At 49.6% G+C, this 17,220-nt stretch overlaps 1 protein-coding gene across 2 annotated transcripts in view; it reads left to right on the top strand.

Annotated features, from left to right (window-relative positions):
- The window catches only part of NOTCH2 (notch receptor 2), a gene marked incomplete at its 5' end in the record, with an annotated part of 133,175 nt that overhangs the window by 74,884 nt on the left and 41,071 nt on the right, over positions 1-17,220 (top strand). For both annotated transcript variants that reach the window (XM_084243111.1, XM_084243110.1), the window contains 4 exons: positions 13,321-13,554; positions 14,844-14,999; positions 15,410-15,598; positions 16,482-16,595. In XM_084243111.1, the coding sequence (XP_084099237.1) occupies positions 13,321-13,554; positions 14,844-14,999; positions 15,410-15,598; positions 16,482-16,595 (693 nt within the window). The remainder of the gene's footprint in view (positions 1-13,320; positions 13,555-14,843; positions 15,000-15,409; positions 15,599-16,481; positions 16,596-17,220) is intronic.

Genomic DNA, 17,220 nt, shown 5'->3' with positions numbered 1-17,220 from the left:
TCTCCTGCTTTTGTCATTTCTCAGAGGCCATTTTGTTTTTAACTTAAAAAAATTACAGTGAAATTATGTGACAAGTAATAACGGGAAAAATTTGAATTTTTTTTTTTTTTTTTTTTTTTATAAATTTTATTGTTATATTCCCCATACAATTGCAGCCCCCCATTCTGACCCCAATCCCTCCCCTCCCGCCCCCGCCCCCCTAAAAGTGTCTCTGGTTCATAGTTTTTTGTTGATTTTGATTTTCACTTTCTTATAGTTATTCATTTTCCTGGTCCATTATTTAAGTTTTCTAGATTCCTGCTATGAGTGAGACCATCCGGTATTTTTCTTTTTCTTTTTGGCTTATTTCGCTGAGCATGATCCCTTCCAGCGCCATCCATGTTGCAGCAAATTGCATGTGTTTATCTTTTTTGAATGCTGAGTAATATTCCATGGTATATATGCACCACATCTTCTTGATCCAGTCATCTATTTTTGGGCCTTTGGGTTGTTTCCAAAGCTTAGCTATTGTAAACAGTGCTGCTATAAACATAGGGGTGCAGGTGCTCTTTGGAATGGATGTTTCTGTGTCCTTTGGGTAAATACCTAGGAGTGGAATTGCTGGATCATATGGAAGCTCTATGTTTAGTAGGTCCAGAAATCTCCACACAGCTTTCCACAGTGGTTGGACCAGTTTGCACTCCCACCAACAGTGCAGAAGAGTTCCTTTTTCTCCACACCCTCGCCAACATTTGTTGTTGCTAGTTTTTTTAATATGTGCCATTCTCACTGGTGTAAGATGGTATCTCATGGTAGTTTTGATTTGCATTTCCCTGATGACAAGTGATGTTGAACATTTTTTCATATGCCTGTTGGCCATTTGCATTTCCTCTTCAGAGAACTTTCTTTTAAGCTCTTCTGCCCATTGAAAACTGGGTCGCTACATGCAAAAGAATGAAGCTTGACCACCACCTCACACCATACACAAAAATCAACTCAAAATGGATTAAAGAACTAGACATAAGACCTGAAACCATAAAATATATAGAAGGAAATATAGGCAAAACACTACGTGATTTGCACATCAAAGACATCTTTACAGACACATCACCCAAAGCAGTGATAGTGAAGGCAAAGATAAACAGCTGGGACTACATCAAATTAAAGAGCTTCTGCACAGCAAAAGAGACAATAACAAAAACAAAGAGAAACCCCACCAACTGGGAGAACATTTTTGCACCCAACACTAATGATAAAGGACTGATCACAAAAATCTGCAAAGAGCTGATGAGACTCAACAACAACAAAGAAAATAATCCAGAATTTTTTCTTTTTAATGCTCCTTACAGCGCTGCTGGGCAGGGGGAGACGTTCTGGGAATTTGACCCTGTCCCGAGCTCTCCTGTGTCCTGGGAGAGGGCGGCTTTGTGCACTGTTGAGGCCTCTGAATCCCTGGAGAGTAAACACTATTGTGATTTCCTTGCTGATTCTTCTTTGATGTCACAGTTTCCTGCATTGATGTTAATTAGGAAGTTCCCTTCTTGGAGGAAATCTTCCTGAAAAGATGTTTTATAAGAATTTCTTACCCCAAGATGTTTAATAGCTACCTCTTCTCTGTGAAAATCCTTGTAAAATGTTTCTCCGTGTGATTTTGTGTTTTCTGGAAGGGATGGCGTAACTGATGGGTCAGTTCAGTGGGAAGTGCCTTGCTTCTTTGGGTTGCTCTGACGTGCTCTGTCGTCTGATGTGCCCTCAGCCTTTGGTTTCCTGCCACCAGCTTCCTCCTCCTTGGTCACTCACGGCAGCTCTTTGGTCCAGTGGCAGCCTTGGCTTTTGCTCCCCCATCACCGGCAAGATGAGGGGCGAAGTCTTTCCTGTCCTCACCTCATCCCGTCTGCCTCTCCAGCCTTCTCAGCCCCCCGCAGCCTTCCTGTTCCAGCAGTAGGAACAGCTTCCCAGTCTCCCGTATTCACCACGTCGTGCTTCCCACCCATTATCTCAACCCCGTTCCATTGACTTCCACACCGTTTTCTTTTTTCAAGGTTTATTTATTTATGCATACAAGAGCTGGGGTGTAGGCCAGAGGTGTGGGGGGTGAGAAGATTCACCAGAGACAGAGCAGGGATCAGAACAGACAGACTGACCAAGATACACTGCTGAGGGGAGCAGCAGGGAGATAGGAGAGGTCTGCCGCGCCACGTGGGTAGCTCCCTAGCCGGGCAAGGATCGAACTTGTGCTGCAGAGGCTGGGGACAGCTTTATAGGTTGAGTCTTAATCCCTTGCGCCACCAGGGAGGCCCCCACATCATTTTGTTTTGATTTCTTCCCTCCACCCCGCTTCCTGTTGTCCTCACCATTGTCACCTGCCCTGCTCAGGCCAAGCTATAGCCGACTGTAGAAGCCTTCCACAGTCCCTGTCCAGCTGAGGTAAATGTTCTCTGGGCTCCTCTGGGACAGTGCTCGCCAGCATTGTTACCTGCTCCGTGTGCACGGGGGCGCCTGGGCGGCTGACACCTGTTCACAGGTGAGCTGTTCACGCTCCCAGGCCCTCCTGAATCTGAGAAGAAAGGAAAGAAAATGTGAAGTCACAGGGTTTATATTTCTGTTGTCATCTGAGTTAGAAATACAGATTAATATTTTCTGCTCTCACAAATAAGAACAGTGAATGGTGCTGGGGGCTGGGAGTTAGCTAATGTTTATCAGCACCTCAATACTGTGCTCATTGCAAGGTCTTATTTTGTTAAAACTTTGTGATAATTGTGTTGGGGGAGAATTTATTAAAATACCCATTTTACGGTAGAGGATGGCTTTCAGAAGGATAAAACACAAGATGGTTGGATTAGGGTTGGAATCTAGACTTGTTGAACTTGCTTGAATCTTGTTCTTTTTCCTATGCAAATTGAATCTGTGGGTGGTCTTTTTACTAGAATTTAAGTTCAGCACATCAGTTAATTATTCTAGGACACAGTGATTCCTCTCTTGTGTTTTTTCTTTTTGAACATTTGACTGGTTACTTTGAGGTTATAAGTTACTATTAAGTGAATGTTTTATATTCAGTCAGGTACTTTTTTCCACTATACCTAATACTTCTATTATTATTTGTTACAAATTCCCCTTACAGTGTTTGGCTGTGGAGTTAAAGTATGAACTGTTGGGTCTGGCTTGGAGCAGAAGGTATTAGAGTGGGCCGTGGAGAAGGGAAATGAAGCTGCCAGCCACCTGAAAAAGAAAGGGTGGGATGATATAGCCAAAAAAACTAGGTGTCAATTTGAAGTGGATGATGACTTGAGAATATGCCATGTTTTAAATGAGAAGAGCAGTATTTTGTTAAGTGCACTCCATAGAAGACTTGGTCTTTTATAGGTAGGTCTGGGCTTCTGACCAGAAAATTTTCCAAGTCTATCCATGGTTTTATTTGGGGTAAATAACTTGGCTACCTTTTCTTTGGAAGGCTTTATTTGCTACCCATGGAATTATTATCTCAATTACTTTATTGGGTATCGGAAGAATAAATAGTGCAATAAAGAGCCTTTTGATCTTTTTTGCTTATTCAGCAAAATATCCCAGACCCATCCTGTTGAATATTGTAATCAATAGCCACATCTTGGTATTGAATATCTGAAATGTGACCAGTCTAAGCTTCCAACTGTGAACTACCTGATTTTGAACACTTAGTTTGGAAAAATCTGTATTACGTCATTAATAATATTTTAAATACTGGTTGGATGGTAAAGTGATGAAGTTTTGGATACATTGAGTTAAAGAAAATGTGATAGCATGAGTACTTTCAACCAGTTTCTCTTGCCTGTTTTTGAGTGTCTACCAGGAAATTCAAAATTATATCTGTTCTCATGTGGTGTCCACAGCAGACATGAAAAGAGCTGCTTTCTACTCCAGCTCAGAGCCTTTTTACCTAGCAGGGCTGTCTGGAGTAGTGCCAGTTGAGCCTTCAGAAGCTTCCACTCTCTCGGAGTAGCTGAAGGCCTGGAGGAAGAGAGAAAAGTCTGAATAGTTGGCTGTTCTGAGACTAACAGGACTCGAGAGAGCCAGACACGAATGTCTACCGCACGGGATCTGGCCCCCACCGTCGTCTGAGAGGAGCTGGGTTCTGGCAGGCACCCCTTTAAGGAAAAGAAAGTGATTAAAGACTCCCAAATTCATTAAAGCAGTGTAGATTAATGTTTCGTCTACACAGGTTATTTGAATTTTTTTTTAAAGGTTCATTTCCCTCCAAATTAAGTTGCCTCTAAGCTCAACCCACAGATTCTCCTCTGGCAGCTTTTTGTTTTGGGTTCACGCATGGGGCAGACGTGATTTATTTTCCTGTACTTGCTATTAACCCAGAAATGTAATTTCAGCTTGGGTTTGCAGAATAGTGCTTTGGGACACTAAGTGAAAAAATGAACAGTGGAATTTAGGTGAATATGAATCAAAAGTGATCACATTTCCTCTCAGCTCTGTTGTAGCGTGATGAGCCCAAAGAATTAGTTAAGATTTCTTAGCTGTTAGGTGCTCCAATTTCAGTAAAATCTTTTGGCCTGGACAGCAAGGACATATGGCCAGAGGGTGCGGGGCACGGGTACCTGGGGTGGCATTTTATGTTTGGACAAGGCGGCCCATCTCAGAACAGCCTCTGGTCAGTGACAAGCTGTCTCTGTGCTGGGTCTTCTCACACTTTTCGGTTTGGTTTTTTTTAAAGTCCTAGAGCGAAAGGAGCTTTCTGATTATATCTCAGGCTGCAAAGCTGTGCTCATTTGTATTTCACATAGGGAATTGGATGGGAAAATGCCTCTTCCTTTTCTGTTTCTCGGCCATCAGTCTGATTGTGAGGACTTGACTGTCAGCCTGTCTTCTGGAATTCTGCTTCCCCATGCCAAGTTCAGTTTACTGACAGTGGCGAGGACTGCTAGAGAGCTGATCTGGCCTCTCTCCTCCCAGTGTGTCAGAGCTGGTCAGTGCTTGTGCGGCTGGGGGTGGTGGTGCACCGTTCAGCATAGCCCCTAACCATGCGGGAGCTGAGGTGAGGGATACTCAGGCCCCTAGGTCCATGGTCTAAGATCTAGTGCATCCCACACAAGGTCATCTCACTCAGTGGCTTTTGAAGCCCCACAGAATGGTGGTGAGTAGCTTTCATAACAGATATTTCTGAACAACTGTTGCACCCAACGTACTATGTTGCATGTTTTTTAAAAGACACAAAGGAAGAAACGTCAATGCCTGTCCTTAAGAATGGTCAGGTTGACTAGGAAGAAATTAAAAAGGCCACACACACAACCACCCTGGAGAGGGAGAGTCTGTCAATGGACGTGAGTCTGAAAGAAGCATGGACAGAAGTTGGGGGCCATCTAAGAACTAGCTTCTGTTTAACCTGAGTCATGGAGCTGCAGGGGCCTGGTGACCAGGACAGAGAAGTAGGCTGGAGATGGTGATGAGTTTGAGGTGAGTTTTCTCCTTGAGAAACACTGGCCAGTGAGACCCTGGACATCAGCATAGAGGCTGGAGATGGCAGGTGTTGAATCCTGCTCTTGGTGGCCTTTGGGATATACTGAGCCTGTAAGGGAAAGTGTGTGGAATGAGAAGAACACAAGGCTTGAACTCGAACTGCGAGAAATGTTCACATTTAGAAAATAATCAGGGAAAGGAATCCGAGCAGGTGATGCAAGAGCGTGGGGATGGGCAGCTCCGGGCGCCTCACCCAGTAGGCGGCTTCGTGTTCAGACTGTGCCAGGCCCAGCCCAGGGCCTGCCGTGGACACACCTGTGCTGAGCCCAGCTTCAGACCTGCAGCCTCTGGAGCCCTGGAAACTGGCCTGCCTTTGACACCCCCTGGACTGACTTAATGGTTATTGAATGAACCACAGCCAGGAAGCTCTCATAAGGATGATCACCGCAGAGAGTTAATCAGAATTTTTGAGGTCATTGGAAATCTTCCAAAGTATAGTTTCAATACGAAGGAGAGAAGGAAGCCAGCTTGCAGGGAGTTAGAGAGGAGAGGGTGTTGAGGAAGGGGGAGGAGTGGGCTTAGGTCATTTAATCAAGATTTTGTACAGCAGAATAAGGCAGAGGAGAGCTGCCAGGCAGCAGACATGGGAAGGTCTGAGGCACCATCATGGAGTCTGAGCCAGACTGAGTCGAGGGGGTTGGCCCATAAAATAGCTTATTTCGAAAGGGTTTGACAATTGCAAGTTTTAAGTCATTCAAGGATGTGGAAGTTGCTCCATGAACACAATAGACAGAGGTGAGAGGTTGAAATTATAGTATTTTTTTTTTTTTAAGTATCAGTGTTTAGAAGAATTTGGATTTGAATTCTCTACTTTTTAGGGTGAAAAATGAAACATTTTACACATTTCCTTCAATGAGATGAACAGGCATATGTTTTCTCTTCACTCTCTGGATATTATTTATATAATCTGGGATTTAAAAATTCCTATTACAGCATTGTTACTGAATTGTAAAAGTTTATGCATGCTATTTTAAAGTTATTCTTCATATTTTTATTTTATAGTCCAATTTTTAATATTTTATGCCTGGTTCTGTGAGCAGCTTGTTTTGTGTTAACCACCAGTGCATTTATGTCACAAGCTTTTTATTCCAGAGTTCTTCATTTTGATTTATTTTTTCAGTCAGATGAGTATACATTTGAGTAGGTTTTTCCAGAAAGGGTCCTTCCATGTTTTCATCCCCAGCCAGAACTGGAGAGCCTAGTTCTTCTCTGGTCTCCCATTTTTTTGCTCCCAAGACAGTATATAGCTCTTAGATATCACCTTCTATTATGATTGTGTATTTTTGGCTTAAAACCCTTATTTGCCTGTAAGTTATTACAGTCTGGAAGCCACAGCTGAGTTGTTAGTGTATATATAGGTCAAGACTTGGCCTGTAGTACGTATGTGTTTGTTGAGTGAATGAGTGAATGAATGAATTGGGGCATTAAGGTCCCAGTATCATCCTTCCAGACTCCATATTGCTTCTGGGATCTGGGGGCCTTCCCCCTACCTCCATACAGCGCTGTAGTTTCTTCTTCAGTGTGGACAGAGCCTATACTACATCTGCAAAACATCTGTAGAATATGAAGATTACATTTGGTCATCAATGTAATGCACTAATTACAGTGTGTGGTACTTATAAACAACTTAATATATTTTTATGACATGAAGTCACCAGCAATGTTAGGGGAGAAAAACTAAAGACTCTTTGCCTCGTTACTGTCATGCTGATGGAGCATTGGAAGAGAGCACCCTATGGCGGGGGACTGACTGGGAAGTCTTAGGGTTCCATTGAAGAAGGGAGGTGGCATCACCCTTCGCCCAGAGCTGAAGGAGCAGAGTCAGAGGGAAGAGGAGTTTCTAGTGGCCTCAGTGAGAGTGGAGCTCAGCAGCTAAGGCGGAGGTAGAGCGATAGTTGTGTATTGGCTGGTGGTTTGGGATCAGGGGTGGAGGGGGGGTGGACAGTGGGAACTTGGGGAGGATGAGTAAGACTGGAGACGCCCCAAGGCTGAGAGAGATGCACTGGAGGAGGATGACTATTGTTTTGGGATTAGGATGACAAGAGAAGACAGGAACAGATAAACATTTGTTTAGCAAATATTTACTGAGCACGTCTCAAGCAAGCTTAGTAGCTGGGCACTTGGCGAAGTGCTGGGGCTTTGCGGATGAAGCCAGCGGCCACCACCCGCTGCTTCGTGGGGCTCGGCGTCTGGGAGGATCCCAGATGCACAGCAGATTGTACAGTTACCAAGTGTGATAAGTGCCTTTGAGGAAAGTAGAGGTTGCTAGGGAGCACATGAGTAGCAGAAGTAATGGGCTTTGGGGTAGATGCATAAGGTCTCTCTGAGGAGGTGACACTTCAGTTGCGCATGGTGAGGGAGAATCGCTTGGGGAAGATGGGGCCCAGCACATTCCAGGCACAGGCAGAACATGTGCAGAGACTGAGCGGGGAAGGACTGTAATCATTTTGAGGAAAATGAAAGGGGGCGTCAGAGTGGCTTGAGCTGGTGGTGGTTCAAAAGCAGACACTCGAGAGAGAGGCAGGACACGTGGAGAGGCCGTAGCCCTGCCGCCGTCGTAAGGAAGTCGTCACACAGTTTGACAGACAGTGGGCCAGTCCCCCGTTCATGTGCAATCATTCTGGTCCCTCCTTAGAAAGCATAATACATAGATGGGGATGCAGGGAAACCAGACTTGTGAAAAACATAACAGTGTCCAGAATTAGCCGGAGCCTCCACTGAGGTCCCTGCACTTACGGGGGTGTGTCCCGGGACCGTGGGGTGCCCGCAGCCGCACCGTGGCCCCCGGCCGTCTCACACATCCTCGCGCCTTGTCCCGGGCACACACGTCTCGCCGCAGACCCGTGGGCGCCAGAGTTTCTGCAGGCTGGCTCCGCCCGCTCCCCTCCCAGTGGGTCCTGAGCAGCCAGGCTTGCCCTCTGCCCTGGCACTTCAGCAGCGAGATGGAAAATCTCCTGTTCATCCGGGAGGAGGCCAGAGGGCGCACGGCCGCGCTGCTGTGATGTGGGGAGATGGAAGAAGGTGGGACTCTCCAGCCCAGGAGCTTGGGGCGTTGGCCAGGAGGTGATATTGGAGGTGGGGTTGTCTTGGTTTTACCATGAAAGAAGAAGTAGTAGGGTCAGGGCAAAGGCCAGCCAAGCTCATTTTTTACATGGTCTTCATATGGGGATTGTTGTTGCAACAAGAGTTGACCCTTAGCAGGGCCATTGATGTGGTAGTTTTTCCCACACACTTCACAGTTGAGAGGACCAGGAAGGGCGAGAGCTTCTTTCCAAGGGGCCAAGGCTCAGTGAGCCTTTCTGTTCCCTTCTCTCCTCCCCTCTCACTCCCCAGTTGCTTGTAACTCCCCTCAGATTGATGGTTTGTTTGCGGTACCCGGAGGGGTCATAACGAGGTGTTGTATTCCACTGTGCTGTGGCTCATAAAATGGGGTCTTTGTCACAGTCCAGGGCTCAGCTTCTGGTCTTGGAGCTGACGACACCTGGGTCATGGGTGGGTTCCATTTCAGCACAGACCACTGGGTCGGTGTGTCCACTGCCCAGGGCGCCCATCCCCCTCACGGCTTTACCACCACAGGGGAGCTCAGCGTGGGTGTGACCCCATCCCTATAAAGTCGGGACTGCATCCCTACTCAGGTGACTACAGCCGTGTGTCACGCCTCCTCTGTTGCAGCGCTGAGGCAGCCCCTCGTCTTGTGTCTCTCCACCCCGCCTGTCCCCAACACTCGGCTCAGATTTCCCTGCCTGCTTTGAAGACTTAACTTGACCTGCCGAGCTCTCACACCCCAGTGTCTGTTTCTGTACCTGACGATTTCCGTTTTTTAGCTTTACCTGTTTCTAACTTTTCTTGCAGCTAGTGGTGCAGATGTGGCGAGTCACTCACCCTCTGGCCTCACTTTCTTACCTGTGAAGTGAGCACGTGAGATTAGCTCTAAGGTGTCCAGTCTGAGGTCTGTTCAGCGCCGCTGCTGAGTGTCCGGTGCACGCCTGATGCGTGCGCTGAGGCCAGTGGCAGAGACAGCCCTGCCCCCGGAGCTCTGGTCGCTGGGGCAGAGCCTGCAGTCATCACCTACGACATCACAATTTGTGATAAGTGGGAGAGTGGATTTAATTGAATAGATGGAAAAAATGGGGAGATGTGAACTTGGAGATCTTGCTTAAGTGAAAGCAGAAGTCCAGAGCTTGAGAAATCACCGTGGAAGTCAGAGGGGACGCACACTGCAGGTGGAGCGCACAGCATACACGGGGCGGGGAGAATGCAGTGTTTGCGAGACCAGTGGTGCGCCCTTGCGACAGCTGTGAAAACCAAGATATATTTATGATGCAAAAACTATCCCCTGAAAGACCATCAGCAGCTACAGGTGATGCTGGTTTGGCATCTCATACCAAGTCTGGTCTCGCGACAGCCACAGAGAAGGTAGTTTCTTAAAAAAAAAGAAAGAAAAACAAGTCTTTTATCTTCTCTTCTGCACTGAGGGGGTGTAAGCGCCCAGTAGGCTGCCCCATTAACCCTGATGCCAGGTGGCCCGTGGCCTGTGATACCTGGCAGGTGGAATTGCTAGGGAGCCTAATGGATCCCTCAAAAGCTTGCCTAACTGCGCTTTGTGCAATATGTTTTGGGCGTTGCCAGCGAAGTTTGTGTGTTGACAGATGACGGTACATGCGGAGGCTTGTTTGGAGTGAAGGTTTAGTAGCTTGGTGTCGGGCACGGAGACGGCACAGCTCTCCCTTTTCAACAAAACTTTTATGTGTTAGGTCGCTCGTAACTTAGTGCTCCGTCTCCCTAGTACAGAATCATCTGGTTGGAGTCCCTCCTGTCTTCTGCTGGCTGACTCACCTCCACCCACATCTTTGATCATGTCTTCCTGTATCTGTGAGCAGGTGCAGGAAGCTCTCCTGTGCTTGACAAATCAAAGTCTCAAATGAGCTCCCACATTTTCCCCTCCTAAGCCCCACCAAAGAATACCTTCTATTGTTTTGGTATCCTCAAGACCTAACCCTGCCGCCCTCAGCAAGCCGCCCCCAGGCCAGGGCTGATGGGTTCTTGCCGGGGGTATGGAAGAAGCAGAGTGATCTGGGACAGTGCGCCCAGTCACCTGGCAGATCACCCAGAAATCGCCCTGTTTTAGTTTTCAGTGACCCTCTGCCTTTCTTTGTTTCTGCCCAGGGTGTCCTTTCGTAGTTCCACATGTCTGCCTTCATGGTTGCTCTGAGACACTAGTTGATCGAAGTGCCTTGGGGAGGTCACCCGTCCTGGCCTGACATTTCTTATGTCGGCTTCTGTGTTGGCCTCTCCGGGGCTGGGAGGGACTAGAGGAAGGACAGCGAGATGCAGACTCTGTGCTGGGAGTTTTGGAAAAAGCAAAACAAGCAACAAGTTTTGGTAGCGCGTCCTGGTTACCGTTTGCTTCATCCTGATTTTTAAAATTGAGTGATAGTATTGGAGAGGGGAGGAAATGAACTTGAAAAGGAATGTGCTGGAGAAATGTGCCCAGACCTTCGAGAAAAATGACGCATTTTGCAGAAAACTAAGTATAAGTCAGCATGCTTTCGATGCTCTGGATCTGATTTCTCTAACAGCATCTAGCAGATAGCAGTCCTGAGGGGTCACCTGAAAGTGCCTGATCTTCAAAACCAAACTTGTTAAAACCAGGGCGAACGTTTGGTGTTTGGATAGTGATTTGAAGTCATGAATTTTCCCAGGAATCTGATCACCACGAGTCGTAATTTTAATCTCACCCTCCCCAAGCCTGCGTGCAGGCGTTCCCACGTGGTGAGTGAGGTTCACACCTCAAGGCTTTGTTCACAATTTTAGAGGTAGCCAGTTCTTACTGAAATCTCTGGTCTCTCTCACTCCTCGCCCACACTAGGGGAGTTAATTTTCTTCTCCGAGTCTGTTCCAACAATATAAAAGAGAATCTTTGTGATCCCACGAGCTCAGTGCCTGATTCATATTGGCAATCAGCGGCTCTTGGTTTACTTTCCCAGGAGCACACATTTCCATCCCAGGCATTGCTTTATTTACCTAGACTGACACTTAAAATATCGCGTGTCAGGGTATTACAATGTGTGATGCATGAAAGAGCCCTCTAAACACACAGTGTCTTATACCCAGTCATTTCAGAGCTTGTTAAAAATAAAAATAATATGTATATTTTTTGTGAGCAAAAAATAATTGCTCCCATTCAGCCAGTGAGTTTGGTTGGAGGGTGGCCTAGATGTTGGAGTTAGCGTAAGCGTCAGAGACGAGATTCTTAGTAATTTCTAGGTTATAGCAGTTCTTCATCTACTCGCTGGTTTTCTTTTCATTTCTAACTGCAGCTGTATTTCACGGCAACACACCCGGCTTTACTTGGAGGTAGTGTTTCTGCTAACGCAGCAAGGAGCAGCGTGATCATAACATCATCATTTGCCTTGGGGAGAGTGGCTGCCAGCGCTTACTCATCCTCTTCTATTAACTAATGCTGTGGATTGGAATGGACTGATCCCCACCTACAATTAGGGCCACCTACTGGAAGGCACCTCTCTCAGAAGGACTGAGCCCATGCCTGCCTTGGGAGCATTTGGGATTCAGAAGTAACTGGAATCGGTGACTTGGAGGCCACCATATTCTCTCCTGTGCATTTCTGATTCTCCCTGACGTGTTCTCCGTAGACCAACCTCTATCCTTCCGGTTCACACGGGGGCAGAGAGACCCCGACCCACAATTTTGGAAAAGAGGCGCAGTGGGGTAACTGGCCCGAAGGGCTGGGCCAGAAGGGCCTGGTCAGGTAGAGAAGATGACTTCTCATGGAATACAGGGGTGAGGTGGGGAGAGGTGGGGGCGCAGAGGGGGCCTGTCGAGCACGGCTTCCAGACAGGCTCCAGGCACGCTCGTGCCCCGTCCCGCGCGGCAGCCTTGGGGCCTTGGCTGGGGACGCAGCAGGTGCATGGTGGGACGCGGCTGCTTGCGGCCAGGTGCTGGGAGACAGGCGTGCAGACTTGTGGGCATGGGGCACGGACAGGCGGGAAAAGGGGTGACCCGTCACGTCAGGTCAGAGAATTAAGGCCGCCTGGAGGGTTTTTTGTTTCCACCACGTGTCCGGTTGTGTTTTAGGGACTTGGGGTGATCTGAATGTGAGCGCCCTCTGATAGCTGGCTACACTGCTGTGAAAAGACCCCCAAGGAGACCCATTCGTCAGCTTGTCTTACTGCTTCCACGTCCTCACACTGAACTGCTTGTTAAACTCCCCACTCGTGGGTTGAAAACACGCGTGTTCCTTCGGGCCCGGAGGCTTCGCACGCGCCGTCACCCGCCGTGGAGCTGGCCTCGTGTCACTCACCTTCGTTTGCTCTTGCTCAGCGGAGCCCGTGGCTCTTTTCACCTTGTCCTGTTATGTTGGCTCCACTCCTGCCCTCCCTCCACAAGTCCACGTCCTCCCGGGCGCTCGCGGCGGACGCACCTGTGCCCGCTGCCAGGTGTCCCAGCTGCGCCGTCTCGTGTCGCGCCGGGAGGCTGAGAGGAGATGCCCCCCAGCTCCACACCCAGGCTCCTCTTTTCCTTGTTTGTCCCTTTACACTTCCCTGTCACTGTCTCAGGAGTGTCGCGAAATCAAGGGCCCCACGAGTCCTGTCTTCTCACGGATACCTCGGCTAAATGCTCACGTTGTCGGAGCTTTTAGGCATTAAAACTTCTATTCTTTTTTATATTATTTGCCTGGAATAAGTGTCCTCCGGGCCCTGAAGGGGTTGGTCTCTGGGCATCGTCCTCACAGGCCGCAGGAGGGCCGAGGCCGCCTAGAGGTCCGCCTGGGGCTTCTGGGACTCAGAGCCCTAATCAGAGGTCCCCCTGTCCCCAAAGGCCAGTTCTGCACGGAGGATGTGGACGAGTGCCTGCTGCAGCCCAACGCCTGCCAGAACGGCGGCACCTGCACCAACCGCAACGGAGACTACGGCTGCGTGTGCGTCAACGGCTGGAGCGGAGATGACTGCAGTGAGAACATCGACGACTGCGCCTTCGCCTCCTGCACCCCGGGCTCCACCTGCATCGACCGCGTGGCCTCCTTCTCCTGCATGTGCCCCGAAGGGAAGGCAGGTGAGGTCCCAGGGCAGGCCGCGGTGTTCAGGGGAGGCGCTGAGCACATGCGGGGCCTCTGCCTCCCTCAGCCCATAGAGTGCCCTCTTAACTGGCCCCCGTAGGGCGTCAGTCCGGACCTTGCTGGAATGGCCACACCAGCCAGCGCCATGTGAGCCTCGGTCTGCTGCTCCCTTAGGACTTTTGAGTCACAATTCTATGCTCCTCAGTTTTTCATCCCCCCAGCTGCTGCCTCTAAGCCCTCTTCAGGGTGTTAGGCAGAAGCGTTACCTCAACAATGAAGAGCGACTTCTCAGAAACTGAGACAACATAGCCAGTGTACGGATTTAGGGACTTCACGCTGACAAGAAATGACCCGTTGACTCGGGCGTTGTCAGGAGAGAAGCACTTAAGCACACCCCAGCTCAGCTGTCTGCGGAGATGCCCCTTTGAGGGAGGATTTTCACCACATACATGTTAACATCTCTGTAAGGTCTTGCAGTCTAGCAGCGCCCAGTTCTAGGCGTGGAGAGATGGGAGATGGAAGACGATAGCGTGGCTGAGGGCTTTGTGCCTATCAGTTTTGAGACGTCCTTACACTTAATGTCTTTGCAAAGGCCCCGCCTCCAACTCTGTAGAAGAATCCCTAGTTACCTGCTCTGAAGTTAATTGCAGACTGGAAAATCCAGTTCCTGGGTGAACCCCGGAGAGCTGGGGCCGGACAATCTCCAGGGGCCTGTGGGCACCAGACCTGGGGATGTTAAGGTGTTGAGTGGCTGCCCTGGTGCAGGCGGAGGATGGGCGACTCCTTGTTCTTTTGTGAGGCTAGTGGGATGCTGGCGACGCCAAGGGACCATCTGGTCCCTGATTTGGGAAAGTAGGTTGTCAAATAAAATACAGGATGATTGCAATTTTTGAAACATGTGGCAAAGCAGTATTTGTCATTTGTTTGAAATTCAGGTGGAACTGGGCATCCATTATTAACATCCTGCGACTGGCAGAACTATTGGAGAGAGATTTCCATTTTCCTCTCTCCGTTATCCAACGATGTCCTTGGTGGCCTGTAAGCGCCCTGCCCTGGAGGAGGGCTCTAACTGAGGGTTCAGGCTCAGACACGAGGCTGGTCTGCAGAAGCTCCTTGCTCTGGGCTGGCCGCGTGACCCTAAATAAGATCAGGGACGGGGAAGTTGCCTCTGATCACCATATTGGCTTTTGATGAGCCAATCGTGAGATATTTCCTCTCCCATAAAGAGAAAATGCTTTTCCTTTGTTCTTACCCTTCCTCTTTCTAACCCCCCCACCCCTTGAAGGTCTCTTATGTCATCTGGACGATGCCTGCATCAGCAACCCTTGCCACAAGGGGGCGCTGTGCGACACCAACCCCCTGAACGGGCAGTATATCTGCACCTGCCCGCAGGGCTACAAAGGGGCCGACTGCACGGAGGACGTGGACGAGTGTGCCATGGGTAAGACCAGCCCCCGCCCCTCCCCTGAGGTCAGGCTCAGCGGGCACTCAAGTGAGGCGGCTTTACCCAGGGGGCACGTTCCCCAGCCTCAGGCCTCTCCGGCTGCATCCCACTCTCTGACACTAACCTGTTGGCACAGCCGTGGATTCTGTTCTGGGAACTGAAATGCATGGACTGATTCTTCTTCAAGCCCTGGATTATCGCCAGGGTGAGAGAGGACCAGAGGCCCTGGAGTGGAGATTAAGCAAGTCTTATTTGTACATTTATTTTTAAAGGCAGAAAATGGGGACCTGGGAGCCAGTCTGCTGCAGGCCTGGCGTTGAGACTGTAACGTCAGCCTTCGCTGCAGTCCACACCTGTGTGAGCTCCGCCCAGTGCTTTCCCCTGTAATGAGTGCTTCTGTCTTCCAGCCAACAGCAACCCTTGCGAGCATGCAGGGAAGTGCGTGAACACCGACGGCGCCTTCCACTGCGAGTGTCTGAGGGGCTATGCGGGGCCCCGATGTGAGATGGACATCAACGAATGCCACTCGGACCCCTGCCAGAACGACGCTACCTGTCTGGACAAGATTGGCGGCTTCACCTGTCTCTGCATGCCAGGTACTGGGCCCACGCAGGGCAGGCGGTGCTGGTGTCACTGCGTGGAGCCCTTGAGATAGGCGGCGCCTCCGTGAGCTCCGCCAGCATCCAGCCGCATGGTGACAGTCAGGCCAAGGGGCCCTCCCTGAATAAGACAGGGCTAGAATTCTTAGAGCTCTGGGGACCAAATCATACCATTCCTGTTGTAGAAATTCACATACATGTAAGGGAAAGTTGCAAGAAGCTGTTGTTTCCATGTAACCTTTCCTTGATTTAAGAATGGATTTACCATAACAATCCTGTAAGTAATGTTTTCCTGCCCCCTGGTATACTAAACATCCCCTGCCGACCCACTTACCAAACTCGTTTACCCACAGTTGCTTAGAAACCTGCCGCCCCCAGTGGGGTTGGAGCATGCAAGTCTGACCTCTGGAGGCATCTCGGGACTCCTCAGTGGACACAGTAAACCCAGCTGAACACGAGGCTACAAGGCTGGTTTGCCTGATTGGGTGCTGGCTGCTCTCACCTTGGCGTTCCCCCTAGCCCTGGCTGCACCCTGAGAACAGCAGGACCTCTGAATCAGCTGTTACTTGGGAACGTGGATTGGGAGTCCTGGGACCTGTTGGCAGCGTCCTGGATGCAAAGTCCATCTGGGCAGCCTATTGTCTTGCCGGGTCACAGCATGATTGTAGGCATGACCTCTCCCTTTTGGCCTCAGGGCCAGACGCTCCACGGCCTCCTGGCCCCGTGGGGCTGTAGCAGCAGCTTCCCGCCAGGGTGCAGGCCCCATCCCCGCCGCGGAGGCGTCCACTCTCATAGGGCGGCTGTCCCTGCAGCTGTGCTTTCCTGGCTGGACTGCGCCTTTTTGTTTCTCTAAGCCGCCTGTGTGGTCCGTCTTGTTCAGGTTTCAAAGGTGTGCATTGTGAGCTGGAGATCAACGAATGTCAGAGCAACCCTTGTGTGAACAACGGGCAGTGTGTGGATAAAGTCAACCGTTTCCAGTGCCTGTGCCCGCCTGGTAAGTGCCCACCGCCTGCCCCTGTTTTCTTTGAAAGCACAAACTGGCTGCAGGAAGCGGAGCAGGAGAGCGTGTGTGTGGGCTCCGCATGAGGAAGTCATTCCAGGGAGCGCCAGGGAAGAGTGCGTGTGTACAGAACGGGGTTTGTTTCGGCCAGGAATCTTCCAAATCCTTTGTGGCCAGAAGTCTGATTCTGTTCTGAATGGCCTGTGACCTCTCTGTCTGTGTGTATATTTCAGAGGGTTCGTGCCTCACAGAAGCCTTAGTTACGGCTATTCAGGGTTTTATTTTTTCCCTGTGGGTCATATTCTTGAAATCCCCCTCCGAGATGATTATTTTTAGGCTTTTCACCCTTGGGTCCAGAAACAGACAAAACAAGTCCATTTTTTTCCCAAGGAAAATGCTCTCTCTCCTTTCGCTCCCCTAAGCTGTTGTTGAAGACGTGCCAAAGTTTTTGCCTTAGACTGCGGCCTCCCTTGCTGTTTCTTTAGAGACAAGGTCCCAGTTCCTTAGAGCCACATGTGTGAAGCTCCGTAACCATTCAGTCCTGGCTTAGCTGGAAGGGAAATCAACGCTGGGCAGAGACGTACACAGGCCCCCCGGACATGCCGAGCTCTGTCCGGCG

The sequence above is a fragment of the Talpa europaea genome, assembly GCF_964194135.1.
Source record: "Talpa europaea genome assembly, chromosome: 9".
In the NCBI taxonomy this organism is placed as follows: domain Eukaryota; kingdom Metazoa; phylum Chordata; class Mammalia; order Eulipotyphla; family Talpidae; genus Talpa; species Talpa europaea.
This window is presented reverse-complemented; position numbering and strand designations above follow the sequence as displayed.